Source organism: Ctenocephalides felis, unplaced genomic scaffold, assembly GCF_003426905.1.
Source record: "Ctenocephalides felis isolate EL2017-DRISC unplaced genomic scaffold, ASM342690v1 CF-g0.4_SCAFFOLD_01886, whole genome shotgun sequence".
NCBI classification, from domain to species: domain Eukaryota; kingdom Metazoa; phylum Arthropoda; class Insecta; order Siphonaptera; family Pulicidae; genus Ctenocephalides; species Ctenocephalides felis.
In genome coordinates, this window is record NW_020538040.1 from 108,325,713 (window position 1) to 108,348,132 (window position 22,420).

The 22,420-nt window shown below is 30.8% G+C and overlaps 1 protein-coding gene across 1 annotated transcript in view; it reads right to left on the minus strand.

The window, feature by feature from the left end:
- LOC113378103 (protein TRC8 homolog) overlaps positions 1 to 17,668 on the minus strand; it is a 119,816-nt gene extending 102,148 nt beyond the window's left edge. Inside the window, exons 1-5 of the mRNA XM_026618622.1 lie at positions 17,269 to 17,668; positions 15,947 to 16,904; positions 15,532 to 15,673; positions 14,875 to 15,049; positions 8,283 to 8,490 (exon numbers count right to left, since the gene is read on the minus strand). Coding sequence (XP_026474407.1) covers positions 8,283 to 8,490; positions 14,875 to 15,049; positions 15,532 to 15,673; positions 15,947 to 16,904; positions 17,269 to 17,506 — 1,721 coding nt within the window. The 5' untranslated portion in view covers positions 17,507 to 17,668. The remainder of the gene's footprint in view (positions 1 to 8,282; positions 8,491 to 14,874; positions 15,050 to 15,531; positions 15,674 to 15,946; positions 16,905 to 17,268) is intronic.
- Between the last annotated feature and the right edge of the window lie 4,752 nt (positions 17,669 to 22,420).

Genomic DNA, 22,420 nt, shown 5'->3' on the forward strand with positions numbered 1-22,420 from the left:
GGCGCACTACGTCAGGTTGCGCGTCCCTGTCATGCACCGTTATCCTATGGTATAAAACCACAGCGCAGCAATACTCGGCCCATCACTCGCTTGCCCGAACTTATAGTGGATTCAAGGAAGAGAAGAAGACAGGACCTCGCTACATTGGTGACACCGACGTGAGAATAGTCGAGTATGTCAAAACCGGAGAAGCCAGAGCAAATATCTTTCCCGCCATCTCAGGTGGAAAGAGTCGGTGTCAAAGATCCGACATTTTGGCCTGAAAAGGCTCAGCTATGGTTTGCTCAACTTGAAGGACAATTCGCGCTTTCGAATATATCAGCTACAAAGTTTTACGTAGCAATCGCATACTTAGAGACACAATACGCAGCCGAGGTTGAAGACATTATTTTGAAATCACCAACAGAGAATAAATATGAAACACTGAAATGTACTCTCATCAAGAGTGTATCGATGTCAGATGATCGCAAGTTAGAACAGTTACTGGACAGAGAAGAAATCGGCGACAGACGACCATCGCAGTTTTTGCGTCATTTGCGCGCACTAGGCGCAAGTCGACGATGGTATTCTTAAGATATTGTGGATCAGGCGGCTACCAGAAAAAATTCAAGCCATCATATCGGCACACGACCACGAAAATGGCGACCTGTGGGACAGTGCAGCTAATTTTGAACTTCGGCCTAAGACGCATTTTTTTTTTGAAGTTTGTGACAGTCGACGTCGAAAAACCCATTATTGGAGCATATTTTCTATCATAATATAACCTATAGGTAGATCTGCGCAACTAACGACTCCTAGTCGGAGATACAAAAGCACAAATGACGGAAAAAGTAACGGATGCAGACGTCCCAATTGTTAAAACCCTGCGAAAGGAGCACCACAGCCTATTGCAAGAATTTCCGGATATTACCAGACCTCAAGGAGCACCTCACAAGGTGAAGCATTCAACAGCACACCATATCAATACAACACCAGGGCCGCCGATTTATTTTAAACCAAGAGGGCTCAACGCGGAACGCCTTCAAATAGCTAAAACAGAATTTGAAGAAATGGTGAAACCCGGAATCGCTCGACGATCAAATAGCCCCTGGGCCGCGCCGTTTCACATGGTACCTAAACAAAACCACGGATGGCGCCTGTGCGGAGATTACAGGGCACTCAACGCTCGTACTATACCAGACAGATACCCGGTAAAGCACATTTACAAATTTACGCAGCATCTTCAAGGTATGAAAGTTTTTTCAAAAATCGACTTGGTGAAGGCGTACAACCAAATTCCGGTCAACGAGGAGGATATACCAAAAACAGCAATTACAACTCCTTTTGGACTTTTCGAATTTCCTTATATAACCTTCGGGCTTCGTAATGCAGGCCAAATCTTTCACAGGTTTATCGACAAAGTCACGCAAGGTATGAAATTTTGCTATGCTTATATTGACGATTTGCTAATTGCATCAAGAAACCAAGAGGAGCATGCAAGGCATCTACGAAGCATTTTCGAGAGACTTCAGCAGTATGGTATCATAATCAACTGTGACAAATGTATATTTAGTGTCTCGGAAATTGATTTTTTTGGGATACACAGACTCTAAAGAAGGTATACGCCCAATTAAGGAACGCGTGAAAGCTCTTGTAAGAATCCAACCTCCTACTACCATACAAGAATTGCGCAGATTCCTAGGAATGATTGATTATTTTCGCAGATGCATTCCCCGTGCGGCTGAATTGCAAGCTCCATTTCAAAAACTGTTAGAAGGACCAAACATTAAAAATAACACTATCATAGAATGGGACGATCAACTACAGCAGGCTTTTGTTAATACCAAAGAAAGCCTACCAAATGCTACTCTTTTACATCTTTTACGTCTTCCAACAGAAACGGGACAAATTTCCGCCAGTTCAATTGAATCAACTAACTTTCACAGCCCAATTTACAACAGAAATAAAGCACATTGGAGGAAAAGAAAACGTCGTAGCTGATGCTTTATCCCGGATCGAAGAATTACATGTATCGTCGAATGCAGATTATAACACAATCGCAAAGGAACAACAAAATGATGCGGAATTGCAAAGCTGCCTAAAAAACAGTTCCTCATTGGTCCTGAAGTCAGTACGTTTCCCGGGTACTGCCATCAACGTATATTGCGATGTATCCACTGATATTTCAAGACCTTTCGTTCCGAAGACGTTAGGAAAACAAGTTTTTAACGCACTTCACAACTTAAGCCATCCTGGAAGAAATGCCACAGTGAAAATGGTATCCCAACGATTTGTTTAGCCGTCAGTGAACAAGAACTGTCGAGCCTGGACGAGGAAGTGCATTCCTTGTCAACGCAGCAAAATTCATCGCCACACGCGAGCACCGCTTGGTAAATTTTTGCTCCCTACCCGACGATTTTCTCACATACATTTAGATCTGAGCGGACAAGCGCACAAGGATTCAAGTATTGCCTATCAGTAATATGTAGATTTACAAGGTGGCCAGAAGTCCCCACAGAAGTAACGTGCGATCGCGGAGTCCAGTTTATATCCCGCCTATTTCACGCCATTGGTAAATTTATAGGGTCGAAAATAACTTACACCACAGCTTATCACCCCAGCGCAAACGGCATGGTAGAGCGTTTTCACAGATCCTTTAAATCAGCTATTATGTGCCACAACAATAAGAGCTGGCTGGATGCGTTGCCGCTAGTACTACTCGGTTTGCGATCTGTATGGAAGCGAGACTTGCAAGCTTCTTGAGCTGAAATGGTGTATGGCAAGCCTCTTCTTCGGCTCTCAGGAGAATTATTCGAACACCATCAGAACACACAATACACACACCAGGTTCACCAAAGACTTCGACAAACGGTCAAAACGCTCGAGGCAACGCCCGCTTCGAATCACGGAAATAATTACAGCTTGTCCACCCGGATTTATCAACGGCTCGACAAATTTTTATCCGGAAAGACACCATAAGGACAGGATACAACCGCCGTACACAGGACCATACGAAGTAGTGGGCCGTTCGGATAAAACTATGACCGTGATTAGAAACGACAAGGAAACTAAGATATGGATCGATAAAGCAAAACCAGCCTATATATTCGAGCCTAACATACCCAGCGGGGGGGGGGGGGTGATATAGGATAAGGTTGCAGAGCCCTGGCGCACTACGTCAGGTTGCGCGTCCCTGTCATGCACCGTTATCCTATGGTATAAAACCACAGCGCAGCAATACTCGGCCCTTCACTCGCTTGCCGAACTTACAGTGGATTCAAGGAAGTGAAGAAGACAGGACCTCGCTACATAAATTATGATATGTAATGCAACAAAGCAAAGCGCTATAACTTTGTCATTCTCATTTTAAATTTCATTGTTCAAAAGCAAAAATGTCGGAAATAACATCAAATTTTAGAATCAGTTTATATTTGTTCTAATTGGCCACCTTTGGCACGAATTATGGCCTTCAAACGGCAGAAAAACCATAACGCGCTGCACGAAAGTGGCTCTGGGGTATTTTGGCCCATTCCCGGCGAGGCGCCTTCTTCGGATGATCAACACTTTGGTATTTTTCAGTGCGAACCTTACTCTCCAAGATACTCGTCCAAGACACAAAAGTCCATCGAATTTAGATCCAGAGATTTTGTTGGCTATTGTGCGATGAAAATGTAGCGAAAGACCTCTTTTATAAGCCATTTTTGGTAGACGCGTGCTGAGTTTGATGGTGCTGAGTCCTGTTGAAATGTCCATGGTCTGCGACCGAAATTTTTGTCTACCCAGGACTTCAATACTGCCTTTAAGACATTTTCCCGATAATTTCGGCAATTATTTTGATCCCACGGTCGATGAATAAGAGCGGAATGTCACCATCGGCCGTTACGATGGTTCACACCATTACCGTCGGCGGCGCTTGAGTTCTGGTGGTGTATCAAATCAATCAAAGGTGTAAATTTTTAGATGACCTTTTTGTCAAGTAAACCCTATCATTTTGTTTGTTCACAAACTGCTCGATTTGGAAGGACTTCCCATTTGAGAAAACCAAATTCGGTAACTATCCACTTTCGTGCAAGCGAAGCAACCCCTTGGCTCCTTCCCAACTAACTTTTTTTGTGCATCGATGAGCTCTTGCACTTTTTGGAACTTCAATGGCTTTAGTCCAAGCTCATTTTTCAATATATGTTGCATCCGTTTTTGCGATATGTTCAGCTCACGACACGAATTTCGATCTATTTTTGCCTGTACTTTTTGGATCATTTCTGGGGTTGTTAGTGTTTTTTTGGTCCACTTTTTGGATGCGGTACAATACTGAGTGTATCACGGTTATGAGATATGGTACGAGAAACAAAATATTTGTTCGCATTTAAATGCTGGAGGGTTCTAAATTTAGCCACTTAAGGTTTTCCAGCCAAGTATGAAGCAATCGCACTATGAATGCGATGGAAGTCAAGCACTATCACGCTTGACTTCCATCACGAATAACTTTTTTTCTGAATGCAATAGATCAAAATGCTTTTCTACAATTAAATGAACAATCACTGGAATAAATCTGCCATCTGTCTGATGAGCGGTTTAGAAATGATAGCGGTCGAAATTGATTGCAATACATATCAGCCCCTGTATATATATTGTATGATTCTCAATTTGTTGTTGACGTATGTATTAAAAAATAAAAATCGGGCATAACATCAATAAAAAACATTAATTTCTTTCAAAAATTTATTTTACATCCACACGTTTTGGCTATAATCCTAGCCTTCATTCAGTGGAGACTAAAAATAAAATTAGCAATTAAAACAATTGAATTGGAGAAAAAAAATTATAAAGAGTAAAACGTACTTACATTTAGTTAACGTTAGTGTTAAAATAGAAAATTCAATAATCCATGATATGAGGACACAACATAGTGATGCACTACACTATGTAATATAAACATTAAACTTGTAATTAAACAATATTTCACAAAATACTAACTTAAAAAAATCAAAAACAGATAATGTGTAATATATGTGTTGAAACTGGTTGAAGATATAACGGAGAAAAGATTTTTTTAAAAATATTTATACCAACATGTGTGAAACGAACTGCTAACATTTTTATTGTTTTGTAAAAAATTTGGAAATACTATCTAAATAAAAAGTTCTAATTTAAAAACCTCAGATAATAAAATTATTACTAACTGGTATCAAAAACCAACGGTCTGACATATCTTAATTTTCATCCTACTATCCAACTGGCATTAAAATTGGTACTATTATCAATTTAATTGATCATGCTATTCTACTTTCAGATAAAAAAATTGGACTTTTAACATATCCTTAATCCATAAAACTTCAATAAATAATTGCTAAATAAGTCCACCCTCACAATTATCATCTTTTTATTCTATGAACCCTTCTCGATTTTAAAACTTTAACTTCTATGTTGCGTATTTGTCCCTTTACCTAACTTAATATGTGGTTTGCACATTTCTGATTTACTGCCGCCTCGGATGGTCTAAGCAATATGTTACTCTCTATATTAAAAAAAATTATTTTGAAAATATATATAATTGCTGATTTAAACTGACAAGTATTGGACTATTAGTGCTATTGTGAATTATTATTATCTGAGATATTAAAAGCATTCTAGTTTACATGTAAGTTTTTACACTATATTAAGGTAAACGTACCATATTACGGGATGTTAAGGAACGTTTGACCTTAAAGACGAATTTTAGAGAAAATAGGAAAGTGGACAAACTAAATCTGTTATATTTTATTAATTAGACCTTTAAGATTATTACAAAACAAGATCGTCGTAGAACGTCATTTATAGAAATAATCGGCATTTTGCTGAGGCACGCGTTTGTCCCTAATCCCGTGATAAAATTGTGCTCGTGAACATAATGCCGGGAGTCGTTGTACGTTATTCCGTGATAACGCTCGAAGCATACATTTTTGATCGTATTGTCATGATAAATATAGTTGAATATGTTATAAAAAGTACTGTTAATTATAAAATAATACTTTGATATGATTTTAAACAATTATTTAGTTTTATAAAAGTCATAAAATTATAATAAGTTGAAAAACTTCTAAAATAAAAATAAAATAAAAGCTGGTATTATATTATAGTAATAGCAGTATAATAATCATTATCAATACTGTTTCGGTAAATCAAATAAATGAAACAATAAAGGAATATTTTTTAACGGCAATTAAGCAAAAATATAAACTTAAAATAAATATAAAATTCAAACTCAAAATAAAAAAATTAAACTTGAAATAAAAGTTACAATTCTGCCAACAAACGTAAATCTTTAGACTTTAAAATAATCTTTAAAGCCTTTCAAGTTAACAATAAATACTACCTTAAATTACGTTTGATTGGGAATTTTGTATGTTTTAGAAGCTTTAAAGTACATTTCATATAATATGGCAAATTTCTTTTAAAGCCTTTTCCAGGGTTTTGGGTGAATATTTAATTGGAGCCATCGTTCTTTGAAAAACTGAAAGACTGATTTAAAATCAGACCCAAATAAATTTACTGATATTGAATATAATTTTAATAATATTTAATAAACTGTATTAGACTATTAGAAAGTTACTGCATTGAAGAGTAGCCTCGGCAACTTATTTTCGAGTAATTGCAATTCATATTAATTTAATAACTTACGATGTATGTTCATTTTAATAATATGCAGGTTATATACTGGTTATATTCCAAAAGCTTAATCAGAAAAACTATCGTGTTTACAGGAATGTCCCTAGATATCTGCATGCATACATACATATCAGCGCCCTAGAAGTACCGTGCGCTATACGGGGTATACCTGTATTTTTATTCAATTTATATAATAGAAATAATTGATCATAGATGAAAAGGTAGAAATAAATGATTCTCTCATTACTACAATGTTCTAGGTATATTAAAACAATGCAAATAAGTGAAAAAAATCGTGTACTTTCTTACGAAAGTGTGGTCATTTCAAACTCAATTATAAGGGTTAAAAATTTAAAAAAACATATACCGTAATTACGTTACAGTATTCTGTAGTCATTAACAAACTTAATAACACCAGAAACACCGCCGAATTTAAGAACAGTTGAAAATAAAAGATAAAACTATTTCAATTCTACTTCTCGTAATTGCGGGATACTCACGGAATTACGTTCACTGGTTCAGTTGTGTGAACCTAATTGCCGGAGTCATGAAATTGACAATTTCTTGACAAATATATGCTTGATTTAACTATAAAACTAATCTCTTATTATTACTGATCAAAAATTTCACACATTTGAATCGATTAAGCTTATCGGAATCGAATAAAAACCTTAAGCAATGGAACCGTCACCAAACCTAACTCGCTAACAAGCTAGTACAAAATGGCGATCGGGTTACGACCGATGCTTTCAAAAGCTTTTTACGGCTTTAAAAACTAATATTTAAATTCGAAAATCGTACTATTTTATTAGGATCCAAATTATAATTGATGTGCTATTGAAAAAAATTATTATTTATTGACCGTTTTCTTATTTTGCGATCAAAATGAAAAACTCCCGTAATAATGTACTATCCCGGAATAATGTACATTTACCTTACTTATTTATAAATTAGTTTTAGTTAATTGTTTCATTGTCACATAGTTTAGTTTTCTTTATATTTGTTTCTTTCAAACTGTAGTCCACCAAATAAAAAACAAAATAATGAAAAAAGTGTTATAATTTTTTACAATTTTTTAATTGATGTATTGCCTTGAAGATTGAATCTCACATATATCAACATCAAAATTATTGAAATATTTTAACAAATATATATATATATATATATATATATATATATATATTAGGGTGGTCCTTAATATGGACATTTTCGAATTTCCTTGCTTCCAAGAGCTCAAATGGTTCCAAATTGATAAAAAAAATTCTGAAAGTTTTAGCTCTTAATGTTGTCTTTTAGATAGAGCGTAATTCAATCAAAGCACAAAAAAAATTTCAAAAATTTTGCAGAACATCGAATTATCAATAAAAAATGACACGGATTTTCACTTTTAATTTGTCGCTTAGTTATACCTACATTTTTTTTTTAAATTTGCAAAATTTTTTTCATGTTATTTCCATACGAAATTGGATTGAATTGCGCACTATCTAAAAGTTAATATTAAAAGCTGAAACTTTCAAAGAATTGTTTTTTATCAATTTGGAACCATTTGAGCCCTTGCGAGCAAAGAAATTCGAAAATGGCCATATTAAGGACCACCCTAATATAAATACATATATATATATATATATATATATATATATATATATATATATAAATACCTCGTAATTTTAGCCGCCGTCATTTCCTGGTAGCAAATGGCACAAACGTCGGCCAGTTGTTCCAAGTCTTCTTTTGTCGCTTCCGGCAAGGACCTAATTTTATGTACAGCTGTCCTACGTTTCATGAAAACTCCCCACCCAGCTCGTGCTTCACACCATATATTAAAATATGCATGTACACACATCATCACAGCCCGAATAGCTCCACCTGCAAAAATTCCAACAATAAATTACACTTTAATTAACTTTCCGTTGGGCGCAACTTATCTGTCAGGCATGCACACATTAAAGACAAAACATTTCAATATGACAAAAACTTTCCAAAATAAAATAATATAATAATAAAAGTAAACTAAGGAAAAAAACTGATATTTTAAAAATAACATTATGCAATATTGAATGTTATAACAAGCTAAACCTATCTCCTGCACTGGTAATATTTTGAAACTGGTCTACAACTGCATCAAATATTGTTGAATTAAACAAAGCTTGTTTTAAATTTAACAACAAGAATAAAACGATTTATAAAAAAGATTGTTATTTTTTTAATCACCACTGTACCCATAATTACAAGATATAATATCAAATGTAATTAAAAAAGTAGCAAGTAATTTTATAACTGGCATCTTATGAGACAATTTGTAGGAAACATCATACATAAGTATATAAAAAAGAATAGGTAATTAACACATATCGTATTTTATCGAAAAACGGAGACTTAGTCGATTTGTGATCAGGAACATTTACACTAGGTTTACATTTCGTATCGAATTGACCTAATGCGTATTTAAAATTTGTCAGTTGAAAAGTATAATATAAGGTTTCACATATAAATATAATGTAAATTGTTATAATATCATGAAATCTAGTATATATTTTTTTAAGATAGCATTTTTACATATTATCATAAAATAGCCTGTTTTTATTTGCATTATACGTTTAGAAACTGTTTTAAAATGCTGATGTTTCGAGTGACACAATGATATTATTGTTAGCAATTTGATTGTATACAAAATTACATGATAATGTCAAGTTTAATGCCTCTCAAGTAACATGTACTATATTTACTTTATCAAGGTATAATGTTAGAAATTAATCAAACATATAATCAATTTATCAAAATCATAATTGTAAATAAAATATCTATCAATAAAATTATAAATTTACGAACACAAATAATTAAGTTTAGTACTTTGGTTTTTTGAGCATTTCATTCCAAGGTTGCTGTAAACCTAGTGTTAAACTTCCTAAATCAATCTCCCAATATGTATAAAATATATACTCGTAAATACACTAATCTAGAAAAACATTTAAAAATTAAATAATTGAAGTGTGCGTTTAAGACTCATCACTATGCCTGAACAAGAAACTCATAGTGCGCCCAATGGACAGTTAACAGTAATGAAGTAATAAAAGAAATATTATTACTGTACACCGCGCTAACGCCGGACTCAATCACGCCATATTCTCTATAGTCCGGTTTCAAATCTTAAAAAAAATTCAAAATTACATGATTCATAAATACTAGTAGTTAAAAGACTATTTTATTTTCAATTAATAATATATACAGTAGAACCTCGATTATCCGGACCTCGGTTATACGGATTCGCGATTATCCGGACATAATCGCGTCGGAACTATTCCGCCGCTGTTTCGCTGCCCCGCGCGACATTATCGCTTTATGTAGTTCGTTTGCAATAAATATATATATATTTATTATATAAATTTATATATATATATATACTAGCTGACCCGGCAAACGTTGTTTTGCTAAGTAAGGTATATTCTAAACAATTTCTAGAGAATCAAAAATATTAATACTTTAAGTGTAAAAGAATGTGTTGTTTGATTGCTATAAACCCCATTAGTTTGTCTATATTTTATCAATACAATCAAACTGGAAGTTTTATACACTTTCTATAGAAAACATGGTATAATCCAATCCAAGTCATTTTTGGTCTTTCGACTTATTGATTACGTTTCAAGTTTTTCAGATTCTTTTTTAATTCAGGATTTTGTGTATAATTGTAAATAATACTACTGAGCTTATACACAATTTTCAAATTACTGCGAGGAGAGAGGAGAGATAGAAAATGAAAAGTTTCAAGTAACATTCGATAAATTGAAGTAAATTTAATAAAAAGCATATATGTAGAGCAGGACGAGGCACAAAGATCCAATTTGACTTTGAACACATATTAATTATATTATAAAAATCAAACCAATTATATAACAACATATAACACATTTCAAGCAAACAATTATCTGACTGCGTTCAGTAAAACTGCCAGCTACTTCATCATTGTAGAAATGTGCTTTTTTGCTGTCTTTCAAAAAATTGTTGTCTAGACCTTTTTACCCCATAGACAGGGTAACTTGGAACGGCCAGGTGGCAAACAGGTTGAATGTCTTATTTTAATTTTAAAGGTATTTTACAAAATAATTACACTTTTAACTAATGCTAAAAAACTGCCAAAGGAAGAAAATACTTTTATTGTGAATTTTCAAAGATTACAGTTTATCTCGAGATAGCAAAGTCATAAGAATTAAGGTTATAGCTGCTTATACATTTTTTCCCCTCTAATTTTCAACTCCTTGTTAAACGATGCTTAACTTTACTGGTTTTGGACACATCGCTGGTGGACCTTTTTAACCTCAGACCTTCATATATTACTATCTATTCTTCGATAAATTCTACGAAATTATAACTGCGAAAATGTTATTCGGCAAAATGTCCCTTTGATCGATACCAAATTTAGGTTTTGAATTTAAATAACTTAAATAAAAAATAATATAATCTAGAAAATGTTTTATAAATACTAATGAGTATATAATTATACAAATGAGATCTATCAGAGCACCGTGTTTGAAAAAAAAATGCCAAAAAGTGCATTTTCATATTAACATTTCAAAAAAGTTGATATTTAGTTTCTAGTAACACTTGCGGTCCGTTTACTAACGTTTTTATATATATAAATAAAACTGCAAACCAAACTTTTTACTACAATTTATTCATAATTAAATAATATTCACGTAAAACATCCTATTAAATGTAATTGAACATCATCTGTCAAAATCGTTTGACATTTCACGTGTTAGCCACCGTCCATTGTTTTATTCAAGGAACGCTTCTACAAAAATTTTCAATTTAAAAATGTAAAGTTTCTGCGCGATTTTGAAATAGTTTCTCACCTTTCCGACCATCTCTGGACTGGCACGAATTTTTCAAGACTAAGACTGGCCAAATCGATTCAGCCGTTTTCGAGTTTTATTCGGACATTTGAAAGAGCGCTCCATTTTTATATATAAGAAGATATTTATTATTATATATATTATATATTAATGTATACATTAATACATTCTCTGTTTTGACGTGCATATATACATTTTTAAAGGGCAGTGTTATCCCTTAAAGATAAAATAAATATTATAGAATCGTTAAAAAAGGCGAAACCGGCCGTAAGTTAGCTGATAGGTATGGTGTAGGTACAGTACATCCACTATAAGAGATATTAAAAAGAATGCCGATTCAATTTTGTCGTACACTTGCAAGTTAGATAGTGAAGAGGGGAGTTAAAGTTGGAAAATGTTGAAGAGACCGAAAAATGAACTCTTAGAAGAAGCTCTATATTGTTGGTTTTTACCAAAACGATCAACAAATTATTCGTAAGCGACTTTTCTTCTTAATTGACACTTTACCTGAATATTTTAGCTCATGATTAATATAATATGTATAATGTAATCTAAGAAAATATGCAAGTGTTAATTTTCTAAAAAACATCGATTTTTGTTGATATCTATGTATGTATTTGTTATTTTTGATAAACAAAACATTATTCTTCATAATTTGGATTATCCGGATGCCTATCGACAACAATTAGTCCGGATAATCGAGGTTCTACTGTATATAAAAAACAAATAGCAAAAAAAATCATGTCAAGAGTTGAGAGTCAAAGTTTTATATTAAGCATGTGCAATATTAACAATAACACTGGGTGACAAGAAATTTTTTTCCTGAGATGTTTTATGAATTTTTTTTAGTAATTAGAGTACGCTGATTCCAAAAAAAGTAACAAAACTTTGTTAACAGCTCTAGTTTTATATATATCATATATATATATATATATATATATATATATATATATATATATATATATATATGAGCCGTTCGGTGCACACAGTGACTAACTCCAGAAAACAGAAAGTGGAGAAAAGCAATGAAGTAATGCATTGCTTTTAAAAATTCCTGTAATAATATAAGTTGGAAAATATAATGTAGAACGTATAAATACATACTACATAGTAAATAGTGAGTAAATGATTATAATTCAAGTTAAAGATTTGATATGACTTGTGGAGTTAATCAAGTTGTCAACTGAAAAAAAATAATAAACCTAATTCTTATATATTTGTGTTAAAGCATTTTCATAAAAATAAATGTTAACTGTTGTAATATATTATTTGTGATTAATCAGTAATTCTATAAATAATATTTTGTCTATCAGCTGTATTCTATGATGATTAGAATAATTTCTGTCAATTTTTCGTAGTGGGGGGAATGAATTTTAGCAAGTCCTTTATGTCTCTCAATTTTTCCTTTTTCAAAGTTTTAGATTTATAATATAATAATGACTATTGTATATTATTCAAACATTTTGGTCAACCTGGTACAGACTTTCTTATATTAATAGCTTTAAAATACGTATCTTCATTATAGACACATTTAAATTATATAAGATTGGCTTATATAAGATTTCTAACTTTATCCAGCGTATTTTAAGCAAATTTACTGGACACTCTGTAATGGTTACTTTTCTGTTAGTGATTGTTCTAATGGCTTTGTTGATAAAAAATCTTCGTGGAATATTTGGATTAGCTAAAATGGCGCTTTCCTTTTACATGTTTTTATTATATTGTACCAATTATCTAGTGAAAAAATGTCTCGATTTTTTTTGCACGTGACTCAATAATCTAGAGTCAATATGTAAATAGCTTAAGACAGTTTTAATATTTCTGTTTTGCCGGGTACACAAATTTTAGTATGTAAGTTTGTAACATCCTTGAGACTCTACAGTTTTTTGCCAAACAATCTTAGGGTTTATGTTTTTATCAAATTCTTATTTGTGATTCATGAAACCCGAAAACCGGTCCAGCCGGAACATATGCACTACAAAATGGAGTTAATCAAAATGTCTTCTGAAATAAATGACTTATTATTCAGAGGTCAAAAAAAAAATATGTTTCACAGTGTTAATTTTCATTATTCCGAAAAATCATTATTATCACTAACAGTTATGATTACACTGAGTATTTTCGCACTAATACCTTAGTTTTTTTCAAAAAATGGAGTTAGTCAATGTGTGCACTGAGCGGCTCATATATATATATCAATGTGCTACTATTACCTCAAAATACAATAAAAAAATAACACATAGTTTTTTTATGTTTTCAAGTCTTTATATTTTTTGTAATTTTCGAGCATGGAAAGGGTCTCACTGATTTCGTCGTAAGCTCCAACAATTGCCAGCCATCATGTGTCTCACCTCTCTTGATATAGCTCCTCCAAAGTCCTGATGTCTTGGTGGATTCTCTGGCCGGATTCCCTGGTTTTCTTCTCAATTTCATTCATAGAACTTTTGAATGTGGATTCTTTATGAGTTGACTATATGAGTCAATATATCAGTTTTTAACTCTTGCTGTCATCTCTTTTAACAATGGTCTCTCAATCCATTACATGGTAGGCAGAAGGTTTTGATGTTCTGATCGTAAGTAAACCCCAAGACCTCTAGGATCATAGAGTATGACACTTTTCATCTATTGCCTAAATGTATTCCATTGATATTTACCATACAGAAAAAACAGTTGTTGTGCTAATTCTGAGATTTTTTCTAAATGATGGGGGGTATTAATGTTATAGCATTTCTTTTTCCTTTTGGGCGCTAAGGTAAACACACTATGCAATTTTGGTACATAGTATGAAGAACCCATAATTTATCTTGATTGCGCAAATCAATTTAAAAGTGGTTAAGATACACTGTCTTTACACAGTTTGATATAGGTTTTTGGTATTTGTCGAAAACATATTCACCGCAGATATATCAAAAACTTTCTGGATAATGCAAACAAGTTTGTTATTCATTAAACTGCAATAAACATAGCCAAAATCACTAATGGGGGTAAAAGCAGGAGCTGTTACAGAAGAACGGAAGGTATATTTGAAAAGTTCGTGGTAAAAAACAAAAGTGCCATTTTTGTCACACAGTGTAATCATTAAAGTAAATTTTATATTAAAAAACACACTTGATTTGCAAATATTATTCAAGCTCTAAAAAAAATGTTTAAATAGTAAATGACAAATAAGATATTTTTCACCTCACAAACATTTTAGTATTAAAATTTGTTTTGAATGGTATTAAAAAAATGATATATATGAAAGATATAAAGTTATAAATATAAACTATTAATGTAAACGAGAAACTTTCGTCCAATCAACTGTCTACAAATTACAAATATTCTACTCAACCACTTCTGGATTCTGCATGCATTAAAGTCCTCCAGAAAGAATAGTTTCTGAAGAACAAACATCTCTTACCTGACTCAAATATCAGAATCCATGCACCATTGAAAAACAAAAATATGCCAAACAAAAATTCTACACCATTGCCAAATCCTCTGATGTAGTAAACATAATCATCTAAGGGTTCCCAAAATGTTGTTCTTCTAGCATCGAGTAAAAATAATGTGTATGTGGCTAATGACACTAGAACCTAAAAAAATAATATAATTAATAGAATGCACTCTATTCAATATTTAATATAGTAAATTTAATTCAAATACATATTTCAAATTAGCGAATATAATAAATAAATAAATGTAAAAGACAATCATTCAAATTTTGATGATTGTGACCTCAATTGAAAATTAAATTTGAGTTTATTATATGTTAATTTTTCAATTAAATTTTAAAATTTTTGAATAATTAATTTTGAATAATTTTAACTTTGTAATTCAGTTTATATAATTCATATAAATATTAGTCAATATTACAGTATTTATAATAATCTATCTGAAAACATTTAATATTCCTGGAACATTTTGTTACGATATCAGTGGAGTATTTATAAAATGAAATTGTTGAAAAAAATTAAGGGGGGCGCAAGATTTTTTTTTCATTAAAGCTGGGGGGAGAGGCGATTTGAATATAAGAACACTTTCTTATTTTTTATAATGTGATATGAATAAAAAGTACCTTAACAATTAATTCAATGCTAAAAGCTGTTACTGCTAGAAGCCATGTAGATGTAGGATGCCGAGACCACAGGGCAGCAAGTAATACTAAAGGAGCAAGTACCAGAAACAGACATACCAATAAAGCTCGAATATGACGATTCCTGTAAAAAAGAAATAGCGTTACAATATAAACAGCTATGCAATACGCAAGATGATAAATTATTTTTATTCAAAACAGCTAGATAATATGTAAAATTTGTCACTAATTAAAGAATTTCTTTTATAATTTTTTCTAGACCTTTAACTGAAAATCTAGCAATCTTTGTTTTAGCATTTCATCTCATTGAGATAAAATAAAAAATGTTTAAAAATCTCAAAATTGAGAAGAAAATGATTTTTTTTAAATTTGTTTTTTTCATACATAACCAATTTACCTAGATGGATTCCTGGCGGCACTCAGAGACATCAATAATGGTGATACATTGTTATGTATGTAGTGCAATAATGCTGTGACAAGAAGACACAGATTACGACATAATCTTACAAATCTCTTCTCAGGTGAAAGAGATGTTAAACCTGTTTGTAATGCTAATATATAAAAAACTATTGCTGAAACAGTAGCCATTGATTTGTCTTCATCATCATCAGTTAATAAAAACATTTGAAAGAATTTCCCTATGTAATGCGAAATTAAAGATACTACACTAGTCATGCCCAGTACTGCTGTTACTGTTTCACATCCACATACAAGAAGGGTCTGTACAGCTCCCATAAATGTAATATTGTTTTCTTCAATAATGTTAGATAATTGTTCAAATAATCTAATCATCCAAAAAGCTCTCAGAACACATGGAACATTCAATCTTTGCCACTCTGATTCAACTAATGCAGATAATCCATAATTGCTGGCATAGTTTCTTGCATGTTGAAAGCCTCCATACAAAGTTTCCACGACATCAAATGCTGACACCCACAAAGCAATTTTAACTAAGGCCAGGGGCACTAATGTTGCAATCATAGCAACGTGTTTTAGAAGTTCTCTTGGTATTGGAAACAAAGCTATCGTGAGAGGAAAAAGGAAGGTGTATGGCAACAACTTTTGCATAACTGAATATCTCGGCCCCATGTGTACATATTGGAATGAAAACCCCATTATTAGTTGACCCAGTAAGTGTGAACACAGTTGAAATACTGGACCTTCAGTTTCCAACAGTACACTATAGTTTGAATGGATAACCATTTCTACTAAAGACGGTTTGTCAACCAAAGCCTTGATCAAAGAAACATTTCCTAAGTATGAAAGAACTATTATTGCTATGGAAAGAAGGTACATATACACAACCACCAAATGTTTCGTCCATAATGTAAATATGCAAAGAGCACTTATACAACCTAAAAGAAAGAAGAATCAATAAGTTATCATAAAAAAATTTCAATAATAAAAATATGCAAATATAATTTAATGCATACAATATAGAATTTTTACAGATAAACTGAATATAGTATTAAACAATATAGAATTTATACTGATAAAAAAAATAAGTGAAAAAAAAATTATAACAGTTATCAAACGGGCATTTCGCTAAACGAAAATAACCTTGAAGCCAGCATTTGACAATTAGTATATCACATTATGCACTTTCATCCTCCCAGAGAGGTTAAATGATGGCATTACACAATACAGATATTTAGTATCACACATTTTTAAAGCACAAATTAAAAAAAAAATAGCACATTTACCGAAATTTAAACTCACCCAGACAACATACTATAAATTTGCAGGCTGTCGTTAATAAAACTCTATAAAAATCATTGTCATAAGTTATTTGTTCAGCATCCGTGAGTATCACTTTCGTGACATTTAGGTCCAGATAAGGCTCTTCATTTGCTAGGGGCAGCCCCAGGCCGATTTTGAAAATCTCGTCTAGTAAGAATAACGGCGGAACCCTTAGAATCACGTCAACGAAACCAAGAATTTTTGTTCTTACAGACATTTTTCAGCTGTGTAGCATGGCAGATTTGAAACTTAAAATTTTGATATATTTTTTACACCCATAATTAGAAATATAAACGTCAATATTTGAGGAGCTATATAATGTACTTATTATGACACACTGAAACAAATACTTCATGTATTATAATAGCGTGATGACAGCTTAGATTTTATTTGCGAAATGACATGCCATATTATTTCCAAACCACCTAAACTGTAGGTTTAAGTGAGTGATCTGTTGATAGATGGCGAGGGTGTTTGGGAATAATATGTTTTATTGTTTTTCGTAAAATTAATTTGATAGATATTAAAATAAGTTTTATATTATGTTCAAATATTTATTTGCTTAATTTATATATAGTGTATTTTTTATTGATATATTATTTTCACATCTCAGTCAGGCATAATGATTATGGAACAATTTTCGTAAAATATTTATATTTACTTATGTATATATATATAATCACCTAAGTTACTTATGTACGTAATTGCAAAATACATATAAGCAGTATTATATTCATTCAAAATATTTGATTACAAAATACCTTTGTTTTATTATATTCAATTGCAATTTATTTTTCATTTCAGCTAAGTACACGTTTTTAGAACGCATAAAAATACGTCTAAAGTTATATTTGCAAGTTTTAAAATATATTTGTATTAATTTAATTCTTTTAATAAATATTTTGTACTTGTTGTGCAATTCAGTACCATAATTATTACATGTCTTGTAAAATAATATAGGAAAAGTGTGCACAAAATAAAATGGTGTTTTAATTTTTAATGATATTTATTTATTTTATGACATTATAATCAGTCACAATCGCTTATCTTGATTTCTTTGGTTACCAGAACCATAGTCTATTAATTAAATAGGAACTCTAATAAAATATTTATAAAGGAACAATGCAACCGATTACAAAAACTATTTTGCTCATATAGTATGAATAAAATGACATATAAGGAAAGTACTTACATACTTGGATACTAATTTTTAATGAGACAGTTCAAAAATAAAGCGTTTGATTCTTTTTGTAACATCAGCATATAACTCAAGTATATTTTCTAAATATTGACAGATTATCAAATTATTGATTTATTTTGCCTAAAAATTATTGTCACGTTCTATATATAAAACATTATTCCAAAACCGTATCTGTTTTGTTCGACGTTTTTTGTTTCTGTCTCTGTCTCTGTCTAAAATTAGTAATTAGAAAAAAAAATGAAACATCAAACGAGACCATTTACGATAGTATCATTTTCACAATTGCTTAAATTACATAGCACAAAGCAAAAATTTCTTATAATGCGTTTCTCAAATGATGCGTTTAGAGTCTAAAGACTGTTTTTATATACGCTATGCAAAAAGAATAAGGCTAGCGTCCATGAGAGAATTTTGATATATATCTTATATATAAAATTCTTCTGTAACAATGTAAGTTTCATTAATCCTCCTAAACTGTAATTCGGATTTTCATGAATCTTCCTGAAGTTTGTTCGGGAAATTTTCTAAAATGTTTTGATTCATAGAAATATAGTTAGATTGTAGAAATAAATGGAAAAAATTACAAAAAACCGCTTATCAATGTTTGACCTTTAAAATATTTAATGGTTTGACATTAAAAACAAATGACAACTGTCATTTGCCAAACATTTCTATTCACTTATAGGCTAAGGCAATATTAAAATATAATAAATTCATGATTAAAAATAAAGAAAATGTAATGTCTACCTTATTATTGCCAAAAAGAAGCTGAGATGTGCTAAAAATTAAAATAATATAAGATTTAGTATAAAATACAGTCAACATCTGACAGGTGATGCAGTCTGCGCATGCGTCTCGCGCATAAAACTTAGCCTACAATTCACTTTGACTGATTATTATTTTTTAACTTTTAAATGCAGTCGTGTTTTGCCTTACCTTACTAAATCAAGATACAAAAATAATTTATTTATTCAAACAATTATTTAAAAGTTTCATTGTGTCTAAAATTCATATGTTTGTCATTGGATACGAAATCTTTACTCAAGACAATGGAGCATTTTGGGTCTGAATATTTTTAATGTGCTTCAATTTGCTAGAAATTTTGTAATTAGGTTCATCTTACTCTCAAGTTTAAAAATAAAAATAATTTAGAATCATTTGCCACTTCCCGGGGGGATGACATCTCTTTTCAGTGGTTCAATTGTATCTCTTTCAAACTAACGTCGGTTATCGATAAAAGAACTAATTAAAATAGAAAAATGTTTAATAATGTTTTCCAAAAAAGAAATTATTTTTCAAGTTACTGGCTACTGAAAATTTGTTGTTTTTTGCGTTTTTCATCGTTTTTTGCAATTATTTCTAAAAATATACATTTAAACGAAAATCATGTAATGAACAAAATTATATCAATCAAAATCCTAATAAATCGGTGTTCTATAAATTGTTCTAGGAACAATATTAAGCTAGATATGAAAATGGGGTTTTATAGTACTCAAAATAAGTTTTAAAATTAGTACTTCTGCGTGTAAGATGAGTGAGCTATCATGCAGATAAAAGACGCATACAATATTTTTTTCGTTTAAAGCAAATAGTTTTTGAGTGCCATTTCCACCAAAATTAAAAATAATCGTATTCCCTCTGGAATCAACTTGGTTTAAGAGATTTTGACGGGTTCTAGAAAATACCATAACTTTAGTGCAAAGGATTTCCAAAATGCTCATGATTTCATGAAAAAAAATCTATTTAAAAAAATAAAAAATACGTATAAAGGTATATAAATGAAAATTCAAGGTCTTTTACTGACCAATTATTGCTTTTTATTATTTTTCTGTTACACAAATATTGATAGTGTACAACCAGAGTGTCTTTCGAGTCCTTCAATCCTTTGCCATTTCAAAATAAGAGAAGTTACGGTAAAATTTATGATAGAGAAAGTTGTAGCTCATTTAATTACCTTTAAAATAGTGTATTGCAAGTATTGATAAAACCAGAATTAAAAGAGTTATAATTCAATTAATCCGGTGGGTGGTGACGGAGTGCAAATTGTTTTTACTTCTGAACTTACGATTAAGATTAGCCTATTTCCGACACACGGTTTTTTCCTCTCCATTTACTGCAATTTTGTTGATCGTAGGTTGAATAGAGCACATGTGAACAGGATTTGACAAATTAATTCACTTCAAATATAAACTTAAGTAATAATGTATATAAATTTATTAGTGAGAAAAATGTAATTTAGATATAAAAATTACTAAAAGCCAGTTGAAATATGGTACAAATATATAAAAATTATAGGCAACATTATTGAAGCCATTATTTTGGGTAGAAAAAACCAATGTGATATTGTACCTTTACCGGGAATGCTATTTATTAATTCTTTCTGGATTTGTTATACCCTTTAAAAGACTTCAATTTTCAACACGTGTAAAAAATGCTATAAATCACAAAGGCATGCGATGATTTTTTGGAAAGTCAATGTTTTAGTCGTGAATAAACAAAAAATCATTCATTTTTATATCCACACCTACAAGTATGACTAAAAAATTGTATAACCCTTGACATTAAAATAAATTGAGCTATTGGAAATAAATTTGCGGTTTAAATTGCAGTGTTTAATTTTTATTATATAATTTTATTGAACATATTTCAATATTTGTTAAAGGGATAATTAAAGTATTAACTGTGGGAATTGAGAATCATCATTTTATTTTAAGCAGTTCTGCAGTCACTCATTTATTGATGTAAATAGTAATTCGAAAAACAATAATTATTAATTTTAACTGAACGGTAAATATTTGTACATGATATTGAAAAAATGCAGAATTGGGTACAGGACAACGTCTGTCGGGTCATCTAGTATATATATATATATATATATATATATATATATATATATATATATATAAACCTCGTGTCACGATGTTGGTTCGCGATGGACGTCCAAACTACTGAACCGATTTTAAATTTCATTTCCTCATAGTGTGCATATATATCCAACTTAGGTTATAGGAAATTTTGAAAAGTAAATTTAAGATATAAATATATAATTTTTATAAATTTGTAAAAATTTTGACAGAAAATGACTAAAAAAAAAACAAAAAACTAAAATGACAAATGTCAAAATTTATGAAAAATTCGAGAAAAAAATTTGTTTTTTGAAAAAAAATATTTGACAGTTAAAAAAATATAATTCAAAAATATATAGATATATCCAACATTTATATCCAAACTAGATGAAATGCTATATTCAAAATCACTGTTTATAGTTTTAAATCTAATTAAAAATCAATGTTTATGAATTTAAATAAATGTTGACATGAAAAAATTGATGTTATTTGTCAATATTCATGAAAATAATTAGATAAATAGATTTATACTTTATATTTATTTGATTAGCTTACCAAATTATTTTGGATACCAAGACTTCATCAAACCATTATAGATCACAATAAAAAAGCGACATATTGAATTTAAAATTAATCATAAAACAAATTTTGACAGTTCAAAAAAAAGAAGAAATGTAAAAAAGCAAATATTTATATAAAAAATTGTATATTTAGATAAAGATACTGCATTGATTTATACTAAAATCTAATTTATTCATTAATTAAAAAAAATGACATAAACAAAATTAAAATAAACAAAACACTATGATGCGTTGAATTATTTATCGAAGTGTAAAGAAATTTGTGTAATTGAAATATAATATTATTATTAATACATCAGTTGAGATATATTTTGATTGTCATCGCAAATGCTAATCTTACAGAAAATTGTAACCTCTTAAATAGAATAGTACAATCTGAGGGTATCATTGGAATCTGATAAAAACAAACTTGACAAACTATATATATTATATCATATTATATTAAATTTTGACCGAAAAGAAAATATTTTGACAGTTATAATTAAATTGAAATAAAATGCAAA